The sequence below is a fragment of the Leptodactylus fuscus genome, chromosome 4, assembly GCF_031893055.1.
Source record: "Leptodactylus fuscus isolate aLepFus1 chromosome 4, aLepFus1.hap2, whole genome shotgun sequence".
NCBI classification, from domain to species: Eukaryota; Metazoa; Chordata; class Amphibia; order Anura; family Leptodactylidae; genus Leptodactylus; species Leptodactylus fuscus.
In genome coordinates, this window is record NC_134268.1 from 62,407,705 (window position 1) to 62,427,409 (window position 19,705).

Sequence of the window (19,705 nt, forward strand, 5' to 3'; positions counted from 1 at the left end):
ATTAATTTTTGGAATGTGGCTGGGGCCCCGTGGAGACCAAATGGTAAAACGAGATTGTGAAAAAGTCCCTCAGGGGTGATAAAGGCAGTCTTTTCTTTGGAGCTGTCAGGGGTACCTGGTAGTATCCCTTAGTGGGATCAAGCATAGAGAAGTACCGAGCCCTTCCCAGTCTCTCAATATGTTCGTCTACCCGAGGCATGGGGTAAACGTCAAATTTAGATATCTCATTTAGTTTCCTATAGTCATTGCAGAAATGCAATGTCCCATCTGGGTGGGAACTAAGACAATGGGACTGGCCCATTCACTTTTGAACACCTCAATGACACCTAATTTTAACATTTTCTGCACCTCCTCCGAAATGGCTGGTCGGCGAGCCTCAGGGACCCGATACGGCCTCATCCGTACTGTCACATGGGGCTCAGTAACAATATTATGTTTGATTAGGGACAAACAATGCTTGTAGTTCACTTCCCCTAACTTTTCCATTACCTCAAAGGGGCTTTGCCATTTGGAAAGAAACTTACTCTCTGCTGTGGGAATGAGTACAAGTACTCGGTCACCGGGTTTAAAGGTCCGTACCCTTGCCGACCTATTGTAAACCCAGCTTGGAGCCTTTTGGGCCTCCTGCAGATGCTCTCTAACTATGGGCATGACTCCTGTGATCCTGTCCTGCATACCAGTGATATGTTAAATAACACTTTTGTGGGCAGTGGGTTTTTGCTCCCATGTTTCTTTGGCAATGTCCAACAGACCCCTAGGATGTCTGCTGTAAACCCAGTGGAAGCCTGCGGTACCTCACGGATGGCAAACATTAAGTACGGTAACAAAACATCCCAGTCTTTTCCATCCTTGCTTACCACCTTTTTCTGCATATTTTTTTAAGGTTTAGTTAAACCGTTCTACTAACCTGTCTGTCTGGGCATGGTAAACAGATGTACGCAATTGTTTGATATTAGACTTTACACAATTCCCTGGTAACTTTAGACATGAATTGAGTACCCTGATCTGTGAGGATTTCCTTGGGTAGACCCACTCGGCAAAACATGGTAAACAACTCTTTGGCTATCAACTTTGCTGACGTGTGCCGTAGAGGGATGGTTTAGCATAGCTCATGACTACCAAAATATGCTGATGCCCCCGAGTGGACTTAACTAAAGGACCTACCAAGTCCATGGCAATCCTTTCAAAGGGCACCTCAATAATGGGCAGCGGTAAGAGGTACTAGGGGCTTTGAAAATGTGCCATGGGGGCATGCAACTGACACTCTAGACATGTTTCACAAAACACTTTAACTTCATAATATACCCCCGGCCAATAAAAATGCTGCAATATGCATTCCAGTGTTTTTGTAGCACCTAGGTGACCCCCTAGCACATGTTTACGTGCTAACTCCAGCACCGTCTGGAGACTAGGGTGGGGTACCAGTAACTGCTCTAAGGTCTTACCTTGCACCCTGTCAACTTGGTATAACAACTCCTGGTTGACAGCCATGCAGGGGAACACCTCATCAGTGCCTGGGCGCTGAGATACACCATTAATAATAATAACATTCCTCCAGGCCCTTTGCAGAATGGGATCCTGGTGTTGTGCAGAACCAAATTTATCACGAGACACCTTCAAATCTGACATCTAAAGTTCGGTACCAGCCTCCTCGGCTTTGCCTGCCATTACCTCTAGGGTAGACACAGAGCTACAACCCTCTTCTAACATGGTCACCCCCTACGGCAGGAACCCTAGAGTCCCGTCATTGGGTTCAGGCTCAAGGACCTGACCAGACAACACTTGTGGAATTATTGGGTCACTGTCCTCTGACCCTTGCTTTCCTTACCACAGAGTCCAAAACAGGGGAAAGTCCTATTCCAGAATGAGGTCATGGGGTAAGTTCTTAACAACCCCTACCTCATGTTGGCTCTCTTCACAGGGGGTCTGGATGGAGACAATCATGGTTGGATAGTCTCTTATATCTCCATGTATGCACAGACCCCGACTATGCGTCTGGTGATAGTCCCGTGGTCAACACAGGTCCCATTAACAAGGGTCACCCAACTGCCAGAATCCAGGAGTGCGACCACTGGGCACCCAGCCACGGTCACTTGGCACAGGTGGCGCTCGTCAGCAGTGCTTGGAGTGGCGGCAGTGTAGACAGGTGCAGCATAGAAGGACACCCTCTGACTCAGGCTGCAGTCCATGAGCTCTGAGGCATGGGGACAATTAGCCGCAATGTGGCCCGGCTTGTGGCAATTCCAGCAGATGACAGTCCTTCTCCCCTGGGTCACTACTTTATCCTGGGGAGACCGAGGAATAGTAGCCCTACGGGACTTGGTAGTTTGCAGGGTCTGGGGGCGCTCTTTCCTAAGGGACTGTGTAGCCCAGTAGCATTCCATCAACCCCAACAATGCATTGGTATTACTTGGGTCTTCATTCCCCACTCACTGCTGGATCTTACCCGTTAAACCTCTCAGGTATCGGTCTATGACGAGACATTCTGCACTGGGGTCAATGTCTCTGGCTGGATCCACTTATGGACAAGTTGTACAAGGTGGTGCATTTGTAACCTTGGTGGTAACTCCTCCTGGTATTCACAATCGTGGACTCTTTGAGCCTGGACATGCTGGTACACACCCAGTCGGGCCAGGATCTCTGCCTTCACCTGCTGGTAGTCGCATGCATCTTGTTCACTTAGATCAAAATAGTCTTGCTGGGTCCCAGCAACTAAGAAAATTGCCAACACCTCGGCCCAGAGCTGCAGTGGAAGTCACTCATGGGTGGCCACTCTTTCAAACCCAGTCAGATAGGCCTCTACATCATCCTTTGACGGCATCTTGGTCAACGCTTTACAGACTCCTTTCTTGGCATCCTGCTCTGGCTTTGCTGGGTCGGCCTTTTGCTGAGCAGCCAGCAATATTGACATCTGTTTGGTCAAGAGACATTTGGTCTACTGTTGCGCTGCATTAGTCTCTCACTGTACTGCAATGGCTTGTTGCTGCTGCTGACTGGTCAGTACCAGCTGCTTCACAACCTCCTCCATAGCTGTGGTTCTCTGATTCAGCTCGTGCATGTCTCACTGCACTTATGCCCACATGCGAAGCATGATATGTGGGAAACCGCTCAGGTAGATGCTTGGTAGCAGTGCGGGAAACAGAGACTGGGTTGCACACAAGTTCGGCATTTATTTCACTTGTGGTGCATAACCTACCTTTGCAAAGGCACAAACCAAACTAAAACTTCTCGGCTGAGAACTAACTTTAACAAAAGAAACAGTTGCTTGACTATACAGGAGCCTGACTGCCAGACTCTCACTCTGGACACTTCAAACGGGTGGCACAGTACCTGGTTTGTAGGTCCAGTTCACACAGGTCAGCTTTGTCAGTGTGGTGCCACAGCTCCTAGCACTTACAAACAACCTAATATCAGGCCTTATTAGTCAGCTGACCTCCCTGCTGTGGGTTTTTACCATACACCCTTTAACTGCCTGGCTGGAACATACATGTTCTCCCAGACCACACCTTTGAATTTCTCACACATGATATGTATCCCGATCTCTCAAAGCAATTACATGTTATGCTGTGATATACACAGTCCAGTCACAGTAATGTAACCACCTGTCAAAATCCAGAATAACCACCTTTCCCAGAGCGGACCACTTCGAGACGTGCAGGAAGAGAGGGGATGTTGTAATGATGTTCACTGAGACGTTGAACCATGCCGAATTCAGTGCCATGTCCCGCTGCGCTAAGTTATGCGGTTGAGCATTCATGGCGCAAACAACCCGATCGAGGTGATCCCACAGATTCTCGATTGGGTTCAAGTCCGGGGAATTTGCTGGTCAAAGGAATATGGTAAACTCATCCTGGTGCTCCTCAAACCACACACACACACTGTGAGCTTTATGACATGTCGCATTGTCCTGCTGGTAGATGCCATCATCCTGAGGAAAAACAATTTGCATGTAGGGGTGAACATGGTCTGCAAGGATAGATGCATACTTGTGTTGATCCATCGTGCCTTTCACAATGATGAATGCACCCAGATGGCTGATGAAACGTGCCTTCTGCGATTGGTTATTTAACGTTGACGTCAAAAGTAGGCAGTGGTCACATTAATATGACTGGAACGTGTAGTTCTATATTGGTGCGGTCACTGTTACATATCCATTAGGTAATCATGTACATGTAGGTTTATAATTCAGAGCTCTGCTGCATTACAGACACCACATAGAACATGACATCACCGACATTCCATGATGTCCCAATTGGTATAGAATGTGAACAGTTCTCAACCTGAGCCATCTTGTGTCACATGAGTTTGACAGCTTGAAGAGGAGGGTTGGTCCAGGCATGTAGCTCTACACTCCATGCTGAGACCTTGGTTACACAGTAGGGCAGATAAACTAATAAATATGCACCAGAATTCTGGCGTCATTTGTGCCACAAAACTGGTGTTTCTGGTGGTCTGAAAAGAGTGGTAAAGGGCTAAATGGTCACCTCTCTGGTAGTCTAGGGTAGTAGAAGGGTTATAGTGGCACAGAACTACTGGTAATGCCTGCTTCTGTAGTTGTTTATGGTAGTGGAGGGGTTGTGATTTGCTTTTCTGGTGGTCTAAAGCAAATCAGCAAGTGCCCAGTTATTTTCCTTACCTCCATCCCCAGGCTCTAATGATACTCTGTTCTATTTTTTTTTTTTTTTTTTAAAACACCCTGAGTGTGATGTGTTGTTGCCTTCAGCTTTTCATCCTGCCCTGCACTGATCATACAGTAAGGTTAGAGAGGACTCTGCGGCTATCATTATACAGTCACACAGTTTCTTTCACAGCCGATCTCTGCCTAATGATTAAGGAAAAGGTCAAGAGCTTATGGCGCCATCACCCCCTCCTGACTTTAGACTCACAACACTATTTAACAAGATTTTTTCCTTTAACAATTTTCTTGCTATAGTACAATACAGTATACATAATACAAACATGTCCGTCTATTTCAGACGTTATCGCCACATTCATTTATCACTTAGGATCTGTCTTAGGATCAGAACAACAGACTTAAAAAGTAATACAATGGTGTGTTTTAAAAGTAAAGAAAACTTCTGCCTTGTTTATTTACATTACAGTAAATGGCGACGGATACAAATGGAGGGAGGATACTATAAGGCACAATGCAAGAGACTGTAGAAATCGCAAAACAAATACCATAGAAAACCACATAAAAAAGTAAAATTAAAAGTAGAACAGTTTACCTTATTTAACTAAGTCATGTTAAACTTGGCCATACCTGTACAACATGTAATGGTTATTTTTCATACAGACTACTAAATATTATATCGCACTATAAGGGCTAGTTCACACGGGGACATGGACGCCGATTTTGACAGCGGATTTCGCGGCCAAATCAGCGTCCATACAATGTATCCCTATGTGAACTGCTCGCTTTCTTTTTCTGCTAGCTCGCTAGCAGAAAAAGAAGCAACATGACCTATCTTTCGGGCGGAAGCCGCTTGCGATGAGCCGCGGCTTCCGCCCAGCCACAGTGCCCTCCATGTCGGCTCATTCATTTGAGCCGACAGCGGAGGTGAAAGCCGTGACCGCGATGGTCGCGGCGGGAGCAGTTCACATAGTGTGGACATTGTATGGACGCTGATTTGGCCGCGAAATCCGCTGTCAAAATCGGTGTCCATGTCCCCGTGTGAACTAAGCCTTAAGCTTGGTAATCACATACTGAATCACTGTTTATTCAATAGCAATGTTAGCTTTGCAGGGTATTGAGATAAGTGTGATTGAGACCTGATATGGATGTTTAGAAATGCTTCACTACTTGTATGATGTGTTTTGCTACTTTATCAAGACCTTCTGGAATAACCTCCTGAATTCTATTGAATTATCAGAACATCCTAATAATATTTCTTATGGAAAGGACCAGATTTCGAAAAGGATTTCGAAAAGGATCACCGCGCTCAGCCAGTAGTCTTACAATATTCTTTATTTTCGTTTAGAAGAACACACTACGCGTTTCGAGCACAATGCTCTTTTTCAAGTGTATAAGCTAAATCACATGTAAACAAAAAAATACAATAAACAGGAGGAATACATAGTCAAACATCCAGAACATAGAGAAGATATGTAAATCTAAAAACTGTAAAAACTGTAGAACTACATCAACCATAAAATTGACCGCTGTCAAATTAATAATTCCTTAATATTGGTTATATAAAAAAAAGCCTGCAAGAATACTGGGCCTTACAAGAACCCAAAATTTCATATAAACCAAGGGAACACTCAAGGGGCTTAGAATATCCCACCAAATCTGCCAATTGCTAAGGGCTTTTAGTGTATGTACAAGCGCTGCTTTGGAAGCATAAAGTTCAAAGGGTATGAGAATCCTAGGCTTCATTAGTCCGTGTACCGAAATGATACTGTGGTATCATTTGACTCATACCTACCAAAAAAACCTTCATAGCAAGTGTGGCAAGGAAACTTTACAAAGCCTTTCTAAAAGTTTCTATTCTAATTTACTTCAAATAAGAGCTTTGGGGGGTCTTAATTCAGCTTCACTTTCTGTCACGGTAATAATTTCGGCTGGAGAATACCTTGGTATGTCTGATAAGGTAAGCAAGTAGTGCACATGGACTCTGAGCAATGGAATACTTTCACTAAAGAAATTCTTGGACGATTGATCTACATAAGACACATTATTATACTATTCAATGTCTATGGGATTGACAGACAGCAGAGTTTTGTTCTTGGCAAGCTCTGGCAGTCCCACAGAGAATGGAGTGACAGCACATTTGTAAGAGGATGGATTCTGAAGTCGGTACAACCCATTTAAAGGCTTTTTACAGGAGTAGAATACCATGGCTGCTTTCATATAAAAACTGCCCCACTACTGTCCATAGGTTGCACGTGGCATTGCAGATATGGTACTGTTCAAAAAGAAATAGCATCCAACATCATGAACCTGACAAATCAATGTTTTTTGGTAGAACTGATATTTCTACATGCCACTCATTCTGTGTAATAGAATCATTCATTGTTCACAATAATAGCAGTGAGGAGGTAAATTGGTGAAGCCATTCATTCCGCAAAATAACAGGTTTCAATTTTGGCCCTAATTTAAGGTAGGAGGGTTGGCAAAGGTTGTACACGTTGCTTATAGTGCATTTCCCTCGAAAATAGTAGGGAAAATGAGTAATTTCAGACATAGTTCTGATGAAAAATGTACTTTGATTAAAAAGGTGATTGGAGAGTGAAAAACATGGAGAGGTGCGGCAAATTATAGGCTACTCAGCCACAATGATCTCAAATGTCTTGAAGTGGCAATAAAAACCTGAAAGACACAGAAAGAAGCTGAGAACTCTTCAAATGGATCAAAGAATAGCCAAAATAGCAAAGGCTCGGCCTATGATCACTGTCAGAAAGGTGAACAAAGATCTGCACTTACTACTGAGTATGGCTAAAACAAGAAAGGGATTAAAGGGGTTACCCGGGTTCTAACATTGATGGCCTATCCATATGATAGGGAATCAATAAAGAGTAGAATCCTAAAATGCCTAAGAAATGTGAAATGTAGTCCAATCGTCTTGGACTGGAATACTTGTCGAATCTATAAAACACAAATGTCAACCAGTTCTCACAAACAATGGTTATGCCAAGAAATATTAGTTCAGTAATTCAAAGTAAACTAAAATTGCAAACATTTTTCATCGAATTTTGGAGGTTTAAAGAAAAATACTGCCAACTGCTAATTCCTTTTTCTTTACTTTCTGTGCTAACACAGACTATTACATATTGTTATTGTTTAGATTTGGAATTTAATGTGTAGGATTCCCAGTGTATTTCCATTCATACAAATACAAGTTATTATAAGGATTTTACGCCTTATTTCTCCCCTATTAAACTCACTTCTATTTATTTGAACACTACAGTAAGGCACATTCACTTCCATGAGTCTGAACTGCAATACCAGTCTGCAATAACTGAGTCTTACATTCACCGGAAGGCTTATGGTAGACATGACCACGTGCACTTTACTACCTCACCCAAAAAAATCAGTCAACACCAACCCCCTGACTGATTATGTAAATTAACACATTATTGACAAATGAAGGTTACAGTTGATTCTTATATTTCTCAAGTTTCAGATCCAGAAGAAAACCTCGAGTGCAACATTTTCATTCTGCAAAATTATAAAATGGCTTATGGGACAACACTGATTACAGATGCATAACAATTGTTGAAGAACCTTGCCTACTAATAAGAACTTTTATCCTACTAAATATATCATATAATTAATGTGAAGACCAGGGAATTGATTTTTATAGCCAGATTCTGGTGCATTTTACCTAAAAATTACAATGGCTTAAGTGAAAAAATGTGGTCCATTTATTAATTTCTTATTCTGCTGTAGACCTAATAACTCTCAGAGGAAAATGGTAAACAATGAGTGACCATCGAAATTTAATGTACATACAAAACATCAATTACTCTGTTTTCTAAACTTTTTAAAAAATTACAGAAAGTTATCAATATGTGCCCGAATGATCATTAGTTGACACCACCAGAGCTCAGAAGTAATGATTCTTCATTTTCACTATCTTGACCAGCGCTGTACAGCATCTTTGTTTTAATGCTGCTAGGGCTTGCTATAGTTATCTTCCACACTGGTACTGTACCGGTATCTTACTTGTGCAGAGCAAGTCTCTTCTATCAAAGAACTATAAGGCACGCAAGCATTGTTACCTGACTTGAGCTCCTTTACTAGAGAAGACATGGTGTTGGTTATGGAATCAGCTGCCACCAACAGGTCGTTCCGCAGATTTCTTCTTGCACCTAAAAGATCAAAGAAATAAAAGCACAAGACATTGATATCCAAAGTACACAATAGACTCATTAAGCTATCCACACATCTTGTGTCCTATTGATAGTCCATGGACACCGCAGAGTTTGTAAGGTACATGTTCTCATGGCGTTCCGAGGTACTCTACTGTGACCCCACAATGCCAAAACACTTTTTTTTTTTTTTCTTTAAATGGTTTCCTACCTAACAATTCCAGGTGTGTACTTAACATAAAGATACTAGAGCTCTACTCAAGTGTAGAAATGATATGAGTACACAAATATGGGGTACAATGCTGCGCATTGTATTGAAAATTTACTAATGAATGAATTCTGTTCAACCTTATAATTAGGACATCTGTCAGACTGCTAAGATAAGGTTCAAATCTGTGCGGACACGAATGATGGAGAGCCTGACTACCAAAACAGTGCTTACCCATGGTCACTGGCACACAGCACAGACTATATGGGGTCTGCCATTTTTATATTGAAACTGGAGGAGAGAAAAGTCCACCATTCATGTCTTTTCGCTGATTTCTATCTGTTTCTGCGGCAGAATCTCCGGCGCAGATGTGAACTTAGCCTGAGGCACATATATCAGTTAACTTTAGTTTGTAGTTTTATACCTGAGGCTAGACAGAACTGATAGCAAGGGTCTGGCATCCACAGCTGGACAGAAAAACATTGCATGTAATGTATTTCTGTCCAGCAGAGGGAGGCGTTCAGGGTAAAATTTGATGTGCCAGAAGCAATCCCATAGAAAAACTATGGGATGCATTCTGATAGTCCATCCATATTCTAATAAATGAAAAATATGGACAAATATGTGGACACAAGACCTTAATGAGTATTTTTCAGCCCGCAGCGTTTGCAAACACACTAATACAGCTGGGCTGCTGCATAGCAACATTGACAGTGACACCATAGGATTATTTCTAACCTACTTGTTCAGATGTAAGGTTATCACAAAAGGAGGGTGCATGTGCTAAGAAGTTCAACCATTTGGTAATTATTTTTCCACTACAGATTCCAGGAAGTGTGGCTCTAGTGATTTGCAAACATGTCACAGTATAAGGCTGATCATCACTTACTCTGAGCAAATGCCTCTTGCACATCTCCACCAACCCCTGTGAGAGAGTCCTGAGGAGTGTGTGTTGGGGTGGAGCAAGCGGATGCGGACCTTATAGGCATTGGGATAGGCCTGCTGATGGTATGACTGGGAGAAGAGCGAGGAGAGCCTGCCCCCTGAGTCTGTAAAACAAACAGCAATCTGTAAGGAAAACTAAGTTTGGAAAGCAAGTACCTTATCATGTGTTTTGTAACTTAGAAATTGACACTCATAGGACTGGGAACTTATCGAAGCATGGGCACCATGTTTTCCTGCTTTCTGGGGCAGGGACTTGTAGTCAGCAATACAACCCTTATCTATGAAAGTTGTCACCCAGTTGTTCCAGAGACAAGTATAACTAAGGAACAAGGAAATCCTAACACAGGTCTGGCCACTTAAGTGCTTTAAAATAATAAAAGAAACAACAATCCTATTAACAATTCCCTGCTGCTCTAATTCCAACACTTTTCGGGTCCCCCACTGATCCCTGTTGATTTTCTGAGCAGTCAGATTTTTGTGTTTATGATGACCAGAAAGTAGACAGACTGGTGAGGAATGTGGAAAGCGTCAGATTGGGATAAGCAGGGGATCGGTAAGATATTTCTTAATTTTGAAGCATTCTGAGCATTTAAAACCTTAAAGAGAGTCTCTTGACACAACCCAGCATGACAGACAGATAGGTTAGGTTTTCCACTTGTGAATTGATGTTTCCGTAGCCGAGATATTGCAGTTTTTTCAATATGCAAATGAGCTACTTGGAGCAATGAGGGAATTGCTGCATACTTCTCTGAAGCAATGACCCCACCCCCACCCATATTTGCTCCAGGGAGTTCATTTGCATATAGACAAAAACCACAAGATCTTGGCATTGGTGGTTCCTATTCACAAGGGTAAAACACTATTTGATTCAGATGACTCTAACCTACCTATCTGTGAGACTGGGCTGAAGTGCTGGGGTTTCGTAATAGATTTCCTTTAATTTGTAGGAAAACCAACCTGACAGAACAGAATTTATTCCTGTATCATCTGAACTGTAACAAAAAGTTCCCATAAACTCTGTAACCTGCTCCCCTGCAGCATTCGGTACATATTCACTGCTCTCAAACACTTTCATATTTGCCTGATCCGCAATGAATGGAGATAAAGCAGAAAGCAGTCAAATCAGTCAGAACAAGTCATGCAGGCAATGGGTCGTATCATAAGCTCTGATCAGGTATGAGGTCATACGAATCATCAAACAGTACAACTTATTCAGTAGCAACATGCACAATGACAACTTCTGAACCAGGCAGATGACTTCTATCAGTTCTGTACCATCAGTCCTACAGGTCCACATTTCACATCATAACTACTTCATGATTGTTTCTTTGATATATGGTACTTACATATCTTTGTAATGTTCAAATACGTACAGAATGCAATTTAAAAGATAGGTATGGACAAGAGGTGAAAGCTAGTGTATTCGTCTATGCACCCAAAAATATCCGTCTGCATTTTAGGGGATGCAGGAGATTTTCTAATTCCTTATTTTGCAGATTAGCCACAGATTTCGTCCTTTGCAAGATTCACTCTCAAATGGGTTGTGTAGGATTTAATTTTTTTATTCCCTCTTCTTAGAACAGGCCGTACATATCTTATTGGTGGGGAGCCGACAGATGCCCTCCCTGAACCAATCACTAATACAGGGCCGCTTTCAACACTTGTACTATACACAGCACTTGGCTCCCTGCCCTGTATAGTGGATGGGTTCCAGCACAACTCCAATTTACATGTCTTCCTGCACCAATCACATATTTCTGTCCTATCCTAAGGATAGGCCATGGAAACCTAGATCTTGCACAGTCTCTTTAATGCAGGAAGTATAGTATGCTTGCTATGCAGTTTGTGGGGTTTGTGCAATGTAAATTGACAGACTTGCATTGGAGGGGGTCTTACAATATGCATATTGGATTATTCATTACTTAAAATAGATTAAAACAAAAATAGAGAAGTTGTCTATACCAGTTTTTCTTTAGGTTGTTTCATTTTCCAAACTGCTATGGAAAACTATAGCTGAGATGTATGGATTTCTTACACACATGACAAATCGTAAAGAACAGTTTTTATAAACTTGTATAGTTATAAAGTAAATAATAGTAAGAACTTCAGGATTATAATTTAGGCACTTGTGAATACAGGTAAATATAGATTATGTATATACACAGCATGTTATACAGAAAAATATATATTATCAGCTAGAAATATTTTCAGACTTACAAACAAATATTTTGTCCGATGTCTCACAACCAAACACAAGACACATAAAAACATGTAAAAGTCTTTAATACAACTCGGGTGTCTAAAATCCTTAAACATCTGAGAGGTCTCTACCACTGAGTATTAGGTGCTGGTTAATATTCATTATTGTTAATATAGGATTTCATTTTTTACATCATGCCAAGACAGCCAAAACATGCAGCCAATAATGGCAATATACAGGAGGACTTACAGCCTGTCTCAGCTCTTGTTCCTGTAAAATTTTCATATACAACAAAAAAACAGAAGGATCAATAACACATTTGAGGCCCTTGAACTAAGAAGTTACAGATACAGAGGTCTTTTGTAATGGTATCTGTCATTCCAACAAACATCTGCTCATTACTTGGACAATGTGGAAATTACATCTATTGAAAATTACATTTTCTACTTGCAAAATAACCGTAAAGAGCCGGCCAATAAGTATCTACTCTCCCTTTGACTTGCTGTGCACTGCCTGTTGTCAAGTGAAATCCATCTCTAGTAACAGAGTCCTAGAGACAGATTGCAGGAGAAGGAGTAGATCTCTGCAGCTACAGTCTCTACCTCACCACAGTCTCACTTCACAGAGTGAGCAGCAGGTAAGTGAATCTTTCCTTTACATCTTTCTTTTATGTAGATATCATTGTTGTAGTTATTGCAAACTGCTTCTGTAAGACACTAAATTCCTTTCTTTACCCTCTTGTCAGCCATTGAGGATGGCAGTATCATGAGAGATATTCCTTTGCTATTTATGTTGAATACTGTATAGTAGAGCAGACATTTATCATTGGTGGTGGTGAGGAAGGAGCTGGCAAATGAGGGCATGGAGTATAGTGCAGGGTAACCACCCACTTACAACTCTGTATAGGGCACGAGTACTACAAACTCTTGTTTTTTTCCGATTTTCTGTTGAAATGACAGGTACACTTTAAAATACCCAAAGATCATAAAATACAGGCGTTCTTCCAGTAACAGGGCTAACAATTCCAATGGTTGTGTGTGGTATTTATGCTCAGACCCCTTTACTTCTACGATCACATACTGTGAAAATAACTACCAATTTCAATCCCTCACCTTCAAAAGTTTCATGAGCCCTTCAAGCTGTACCATCAGCTCCCTCCTGCTTTCTTGCAATGCAGACATCCTCTGCTCAAGTTCATCTTTTCGCTGTCTGAATGATGATAAGAATCAGATCAGAAAGCTCCCAATACGTCAGCCATCATAGATTATAATTCACCCCATCATGTAAAACCTTCTTGTCCCTTTCCATTAATTAACAAAGAAACAGACACGTACTCAAAACTCCTGTGCAAGCAACGTGCCCAAGTAAATGAATGTAAGATATATCACTGAGACAATGAAACTGCCATTGTCATAGTATATTGTCATAGTAGGTGACAAGCATGGGCAGAGAAGGCCGGCATCACGGGGTAGAGAAGGCTGGCGGCATCACGGCGCAGAGAAGGCCGGCATAACGGGGCAGAGAAGATTCTTGTCAAGTGGCCTAGTGTGGAAAGGGCACGGTAAGGAGTGTGGATATATGTGGTTTCCAGTACTCCAATCAGAGATACGGAAACAGTGCAACGCATTCAGTTATGCTGTCTTGGAAGTCACAGAATGTCAATTATACCTATGGAAACGCCGGAGGTTTCCCTATCGTTAGAATGGGAGCAGAAAGTCCACAGAGGTTTCACTTTCTGTCTTTTTCACAGCACTTTTTTGCTGTGGGACACTACGTGGGGCCTTCTCCTAAGTAGCACCTGGGGATGCATTTGAAGGCCTCAGTGCTGAATCATTGGATCTCATTAATATCACATTAGAATCTGTGTAAATTGCCCTACAGTACCATATGTATAGTTTATAACCGATATTTATGCTGAAAGTGTCCCTGTAAAGCTAAGGCTACAGGACGAAGTGCTGACCACTGTATGTCTATGATCGCTTTATATTTAAAGGCCTGTGATATGTAACAGAGATTGGTTTTAAGATTATGAACACTTTTGAAACCATATTTACTTCTCTAATGCTAAATAAAAAATGAAACATCTTTACAACTAGTCTTAATTAAAAAATCCCCTACTGATTTGTGTATACAGCCCCCATGCAGACCTGAATGTCTCCATAATTAGACTGGAAACAAAACCTGTGTCTAGCCTGAGCCTGAGGTCGTGTGTTACTCCCTTCTATCTCACCCCTTTTCTTCCATCTGTATAGGAAGAAGGCGCAGAAAGATTGACATTACACAAAGCTCAAGATCAGACTGCACACAGGTATAGTTTATGTCTCGATCTTTGTAACCATCATACACAAGGCTGGGTTAGTAAATGATGCTATTTATTTATTCACCTCTTGCTGCTAATTGTGGTCTTGAGGTTTCCTTTACCTAATAGGACATCAAGGTGGATATCACACAGGGCGCTAGATCGGTCTTCCCTTCGTAGGTTTGTAACCATCTAGTCTGTGATTACGTAAGTCTTTATGTAGCTACTGACATACAGTACAGAAGAAGCTAAGTGCTCTATATTTAGCACAGAGAAATTATACACTTGTAGAAAGCATGCGGTACAAAACAAAGGTACCCAAAGTGCTACGATCCATTTATGTAATAACACGACAAACAGAACACTACGTGACATTACATTCCTTTAAATTGTATTACTATCCATACTTTGCGTACACTGGCTTACTATGCTGTGGCCTGGTCTTTTTTTTTTGTCTTGGGTTTGCCTTGGAAGACATTCTTTCTTTTAAGATTATGTTCTGCATGCTCATTTCTAACTACGGCTGGTGACAGTATATTGTCTGCTTCATCATGGTATTTTGCAGCCATGCTGTGATGGATTTTCTCTTTTGTTACCTGAGCAGTCGGAGTTCTGCCAGAAGAGTGGGATTCTGTTGTGCTTTTTCTGGAGTGGGCTGAGAGGCCTGTTCATGTTCAATTCTCAGCCTCTGTATTTCCTGCAATATTTCTCTGAAAACAGAAATGTGGCTAAATGTTATTATGATGTACAACATAAGGAAGCTTAACACCTATCTAAAGAAAGGAAACTGGATATCCCTACACAGGGTTTACTACCTGCTGTCTTCATGAATAGAAAATGCGATCTTAATTGACCTTTAGTGCATGGCATGATGGTCCGTGAGACCTTTCTCCATCTGTAGATTGCAGGCTATTACTACTAAAGAGCATGACCATCTCTTTTTTTTTTTTTTCTTAAATGTAGATTGGGAGCCCCACATAGAGCTCACAATGTATGTCTTTTTTGGAATATGGAACGGAAATCCATACAAACACGGGGAGAACATACAAACTCCTTGCAGATGTTTTGTTTTTTTTTTGCCCTTGGCAGGATTTGAACACCAGGATTCCAGCGCTGCAATGCTGCAGTGCTAACCACTGAGCCACAGTGTGGTCCAGGGCATGACCATCTCTGCATTGTCTTTTTTGTTACTTAAATGCATTTAAATTTATATGCGTATAAAATAAACTTTGTGTTTAAAGAGGTAAAATGTTAAAGGATGTTTAACCATTGCATTAATAATAACGGTAATAATCATGATAACAAGGTAACTGGTAAATAGCACTTTTAGACTACATTCACACTTGCATAGGAGACTCCAATGTCCACCTGGGACTTGCATACACAACTTTTTCATCCATCGCTTATTTTAAAAACAACGGACACCCAAAGGACCCTATTATAGTCAATGGAGGCTGTCGAGCTTTGTATGTAAACACCACTTTAGCAACTCTACAATGGACGGCCAACGCTAGCGTGACTCTAGCACAAATTGACCTACAGTATTCTATATATAATCTAGAACCAGTTTCCAAACTATGAAGATGATCATTTCTTGTATGTGCATGCACTGTATGATAATGTGTACCCACACCTGATGTCAGTACATCTACGCATACCTTATAGCAGTGCATGCGAGGCGCACACTGTAGGCTGTAGCAGCCATAAAGTAGAAATGCACATGGGATGCTTACCCCTTTCCCTCTCGGTTAGTTGTAGGAATCTTTGTATGCTGAGATAACTTGTTTTGTCAGGTTTGTGTTTGCTACCTTGCTTCTTTTTTTTTTTTGTACATCGTATTGTTAAAATTGTATGTGACTACTGCTGCTTGGGGGCCAGACTAATCTGTAACAGGGAATAAGTTTGATGGAGTTTATTTCTAATTCAATAAAGATGACTATTTTTGCAGTACATTTTGTGTTAATTTTTCTTTCATACCTCGTGTTCTGTGTTTCTGCTCAAAGTTTGGATACATGGCTATACTGTTCAATACAGAGGCCCTTTATTTTTTATACACTGTCATCATGATAACTTAAAGGGACTCTTAAAAGTATAGCACAGTTTAAATACCTGGCGTCCTGCTGGTATAGGTTGCCTCCAATTCCCCCTCTCGTCTATATTTTTGTAAAAATACCACCAACTTCTCAGACTTCTGCCGTGTTGAACTGAGGTTCCTATCAGATAACATGAATTTGGGGGCCCACTGTCCAACAACCCTTAGGTAATAGAGCACAATACTCTTCTAATGTAGATGTCTCCAGCTGAACGATTATAGTGTTACGGACCCCCTGTAATGGGGTCCATGTGGTTTCTGTTCGGTGTCCACATGAATCATGCAGAGAGTAAAGTACTGCAAGCAGCACTTTTCTCTTCCCATGTTTCGTGTGGACACCTAGCGGAAACCACACGGACCCCATTACAGTCTGAGAGATCTGTGTGGTTTCTTATGTAACTGCTTTTTAAAGCATATAGGTTTCCTTTCGGGGAGCGGACTCCCTAAATGGAATACCAAACGCAGATGTGAATCGGGCCTTAGAGTCTGAGCCTACCAGAGCATGCATTGGTATTCTCGAGGGCTAGTCCAACACATTTATGTACACTTCTATGGTAGTCTCCTGCAGAAAGGAAGCACAGTGTGAAGAGGGGACTGAAAATAGGGGGGCACACATTGCACCAGGCATTTACACCTTGTATTATTGTCAAAATGTTTATTGTCAACCAGAAGATCACGTTAATCCAGTTATAAGTAACATTTCCCTGCAGTGAAATGATTTTACCCACTGACTACACACAAAAAGAACCATAAAACCGACAAGAGGCAGATACTGTACCTATTTTTATTTTCCAGCTCTGCAATAAGCTGTCTCTGCTGCTTATTTGCATCGATTGTAAAGGAGATGTCTGGGCCTCTCTGCTGACTCTGCTGTAATAAAACAAAACATTCTTATCAAGAAATCTCGCTGGCATCCCTGCTCATAAACCACACAACGACACCCAATAGAGAAATAGACATTCCACTGCAAGATACGCTGAATGTATAGAAAAACAAAACCATACTCCTGTCTCCAGCTGTTTTTCTTCAAGAACTGCTTTTTTATTATTATGGATTCTTATATGCAGAAATAATAAAACAACCGTGCAGATATTAAAGGGGTAATATAATCGTAAGTATTTATATCATAACCACACAATAGTATTCAAAGGATGTAGATCCTAGCTATGGGCAGGATTGTGGAGTCAGAGTCAGGACCTGCCAACCATTGCTCCCACAGACAACCCCAGCAATTCTATACATTACATATACAATTCAATATAGACACTATTTTTTCTAGACAATAATTCACACTTTGAAAATTACTTCAGGTCAGGTGAAAAAATGTGTTACTGTTTCAGGCAGATTTCATCTAAATCCTACAAAGGCCATCCGACAGATCTACTGTCCTTCTGTACTATCACGCTCACAGCAGCACGCAATTGTTGTGTCGACTTGAAATCATTCAGGTGACTTGGTTCTTGTAGATATACAAATCTGCTGCCTGTGCTGCCATGTTTCATGTGACAACTGAACAAAAGGTTACTAGGTTGAAAGGACTACATCTTATAACCTGGATAATATGTGAAATTAGCTGGGAAATAAAAATGCACCGTCTTATCCAAGGGTACACATGTGTTCCCTATAGTACAGTATCTTTTTATGATGTTCAATGCTGATTAACCCCCTTGCACTGTATTTAGTTTGGGTCTTTTTTTATGTATTTTTTTTCCATTTGCTCCTCGGCAAAAGTAATAACCATTTTTCTACTAAAACAGAGCGAGAGTCTCATTTTATACAGAACAAGTCTCATTTTTTTTTACAATACATATTACATACTGAAAAAAATGTATTAGGTGTAATAGTATGGAAGCCATGGGAGATCTTATTAGGCTCCCCTAGGAAGGGGCATGGAGAGGAATCAGAGTCCTCGCCATGACAGCGCTGTATATGTACATCATAAGTGTGCAGCAACTGTCCACAATACCCTCACCGATGGCACCAAGGGTTTAACGCCCTTAATGACCATCTTTATTATTGCATCATATTTGGAGTGCCATGGTGGTTTATATGAGTAATGATTGGCGTCGCCCCTATCTCCAGTGCATTAACCTTCCTAGAGTATCGCCATAAGTATTTATTTGTAGACAACAAACAGACAGGAGCTAAATAGTCACACATTACTTCACAGGTGGAAAGAGGAAACTGGCAGGGACCCATTCAGTGTCAAAACCGTAATGGAAGAGGACTGGTTGAAATGCCTAACGTGAAACTATTGCAGGTTCCTATTCCAGGAGAGACATACTTACTGATGAAGTGGTCTCGGCTGCTAGCCGTGCTGCATATCTGGCAATAAGTCTATGTTCCTCATCCAGGCGGCTGGGACTGTCAAGCATTCTGTAGAAAAGGAATTTAGGACAGGAAGAAAAAAGGTGGGGAAAAAAAAACAAAAAAAAACGTTTACACCTATTATAGAGGGCAAGACTGGGCTAACACAATCTACAGAGAAACACCAAAGATTCATTATTGTAAAGAAAATATTAAAATATAATTACTAAACATTTTATACCGTACTCTGAGAACTTTGTTACGTGCCACTGTTTCATGTGCACTGGATTGTACAGAAGTAACAAATGTTCACACCGTATGGCGTGTTACCCATAGAGTCATGCAAAGTGAATGAGCCTTCTGTAGCAAGAAAATATTCTTTAATACGATATGAATGACGATTTAACAAATGCTACATCTGAATACAAACATATCTGGAAAGAGCATCATAACAACTTGATATCATTTGATAGTATTGTACAGTATAGCAGTAGGCTGCCCTCTATGAGCTCATATGAAGCGCTACTAACCAAAGAAGCTTGCATCATATTCCCAGAGGTTTTGACAGTGTAAACAATGCTTGTACATTAAGGACCAGGGTAATTCATTCTCTAGAATTTTTCTACCATGTTAGATTAACCATAATACTTTGCATCATGACACACTGATCATAATACATAGGTAAATACTTCTTGTATATGATGAAATACCTTTCACCATTGGGCCTCTAGACAAGCAGAAAAATAAACATTAAAAAGCGTAGAAACTATTATTGCAATCCATGAGATATACCAAGTAATAATGGTAAAAAAGAGATGTTGGTTTTATAGGATACAATGT

At 41.1% G+C, this 19,705-nt stretch overlaps 1 protein-coding gene across 13 annotated transcripts in view; it reads right to left on the reverse strand.

The window, feature by feature from the left end:
- Nucleotides 1-19,705, reverse strand: part of DTNA (dystrobrevin alpha) — a 133,980-nt gene that overhangs the window by 16,089 nt on the left and 98,186 nt on the right. For 7 of the 13 annotated variants that reach the window (XM_075270519.1, XM_075270522.1, XM_075270523.1 and 4 more), the window contains 7 exons: nucleotides 18,847-18,934; nucleotides 17,337-17,428; nucleotides 15,063-15,176; nucleotides 13,280-13,376; nucleotides 12,417-12,437; nucleotides 9,912-10,071; nucleotides 8,725-8,814 (listed from right to left, as the gene is read on the reverse strand). In XM_075270519.1, coding sequence (XP_075126620.1) covers nucleotides 8,725-8,814; nucleotides 9,912-10,071; nucleotides 12,417-12,437; nucleotides 13,280-13,376; nucleotides 15,063-15,176; nucleotides 17,337-17,428; nucleotides 18,847-18,934 — 662 coding nt within the window. The remainder of the gene's footprint in view (nucleotides 1-8,724; nucleotides 8,815-9,911; nucleotides 10,072-12,416; nucleotides 12,438-13,279; nucleotides 13,377-15,062; nucleotides 15,177-17,336; nucleotides 17,429-18,846; nucleotides 18,935-19,705) is intronic. The other 6 variants (XM_075270530.1, XM_075270520.1, XM_075270531.1 and 3 more) reach the window with 2 other exon arrangements.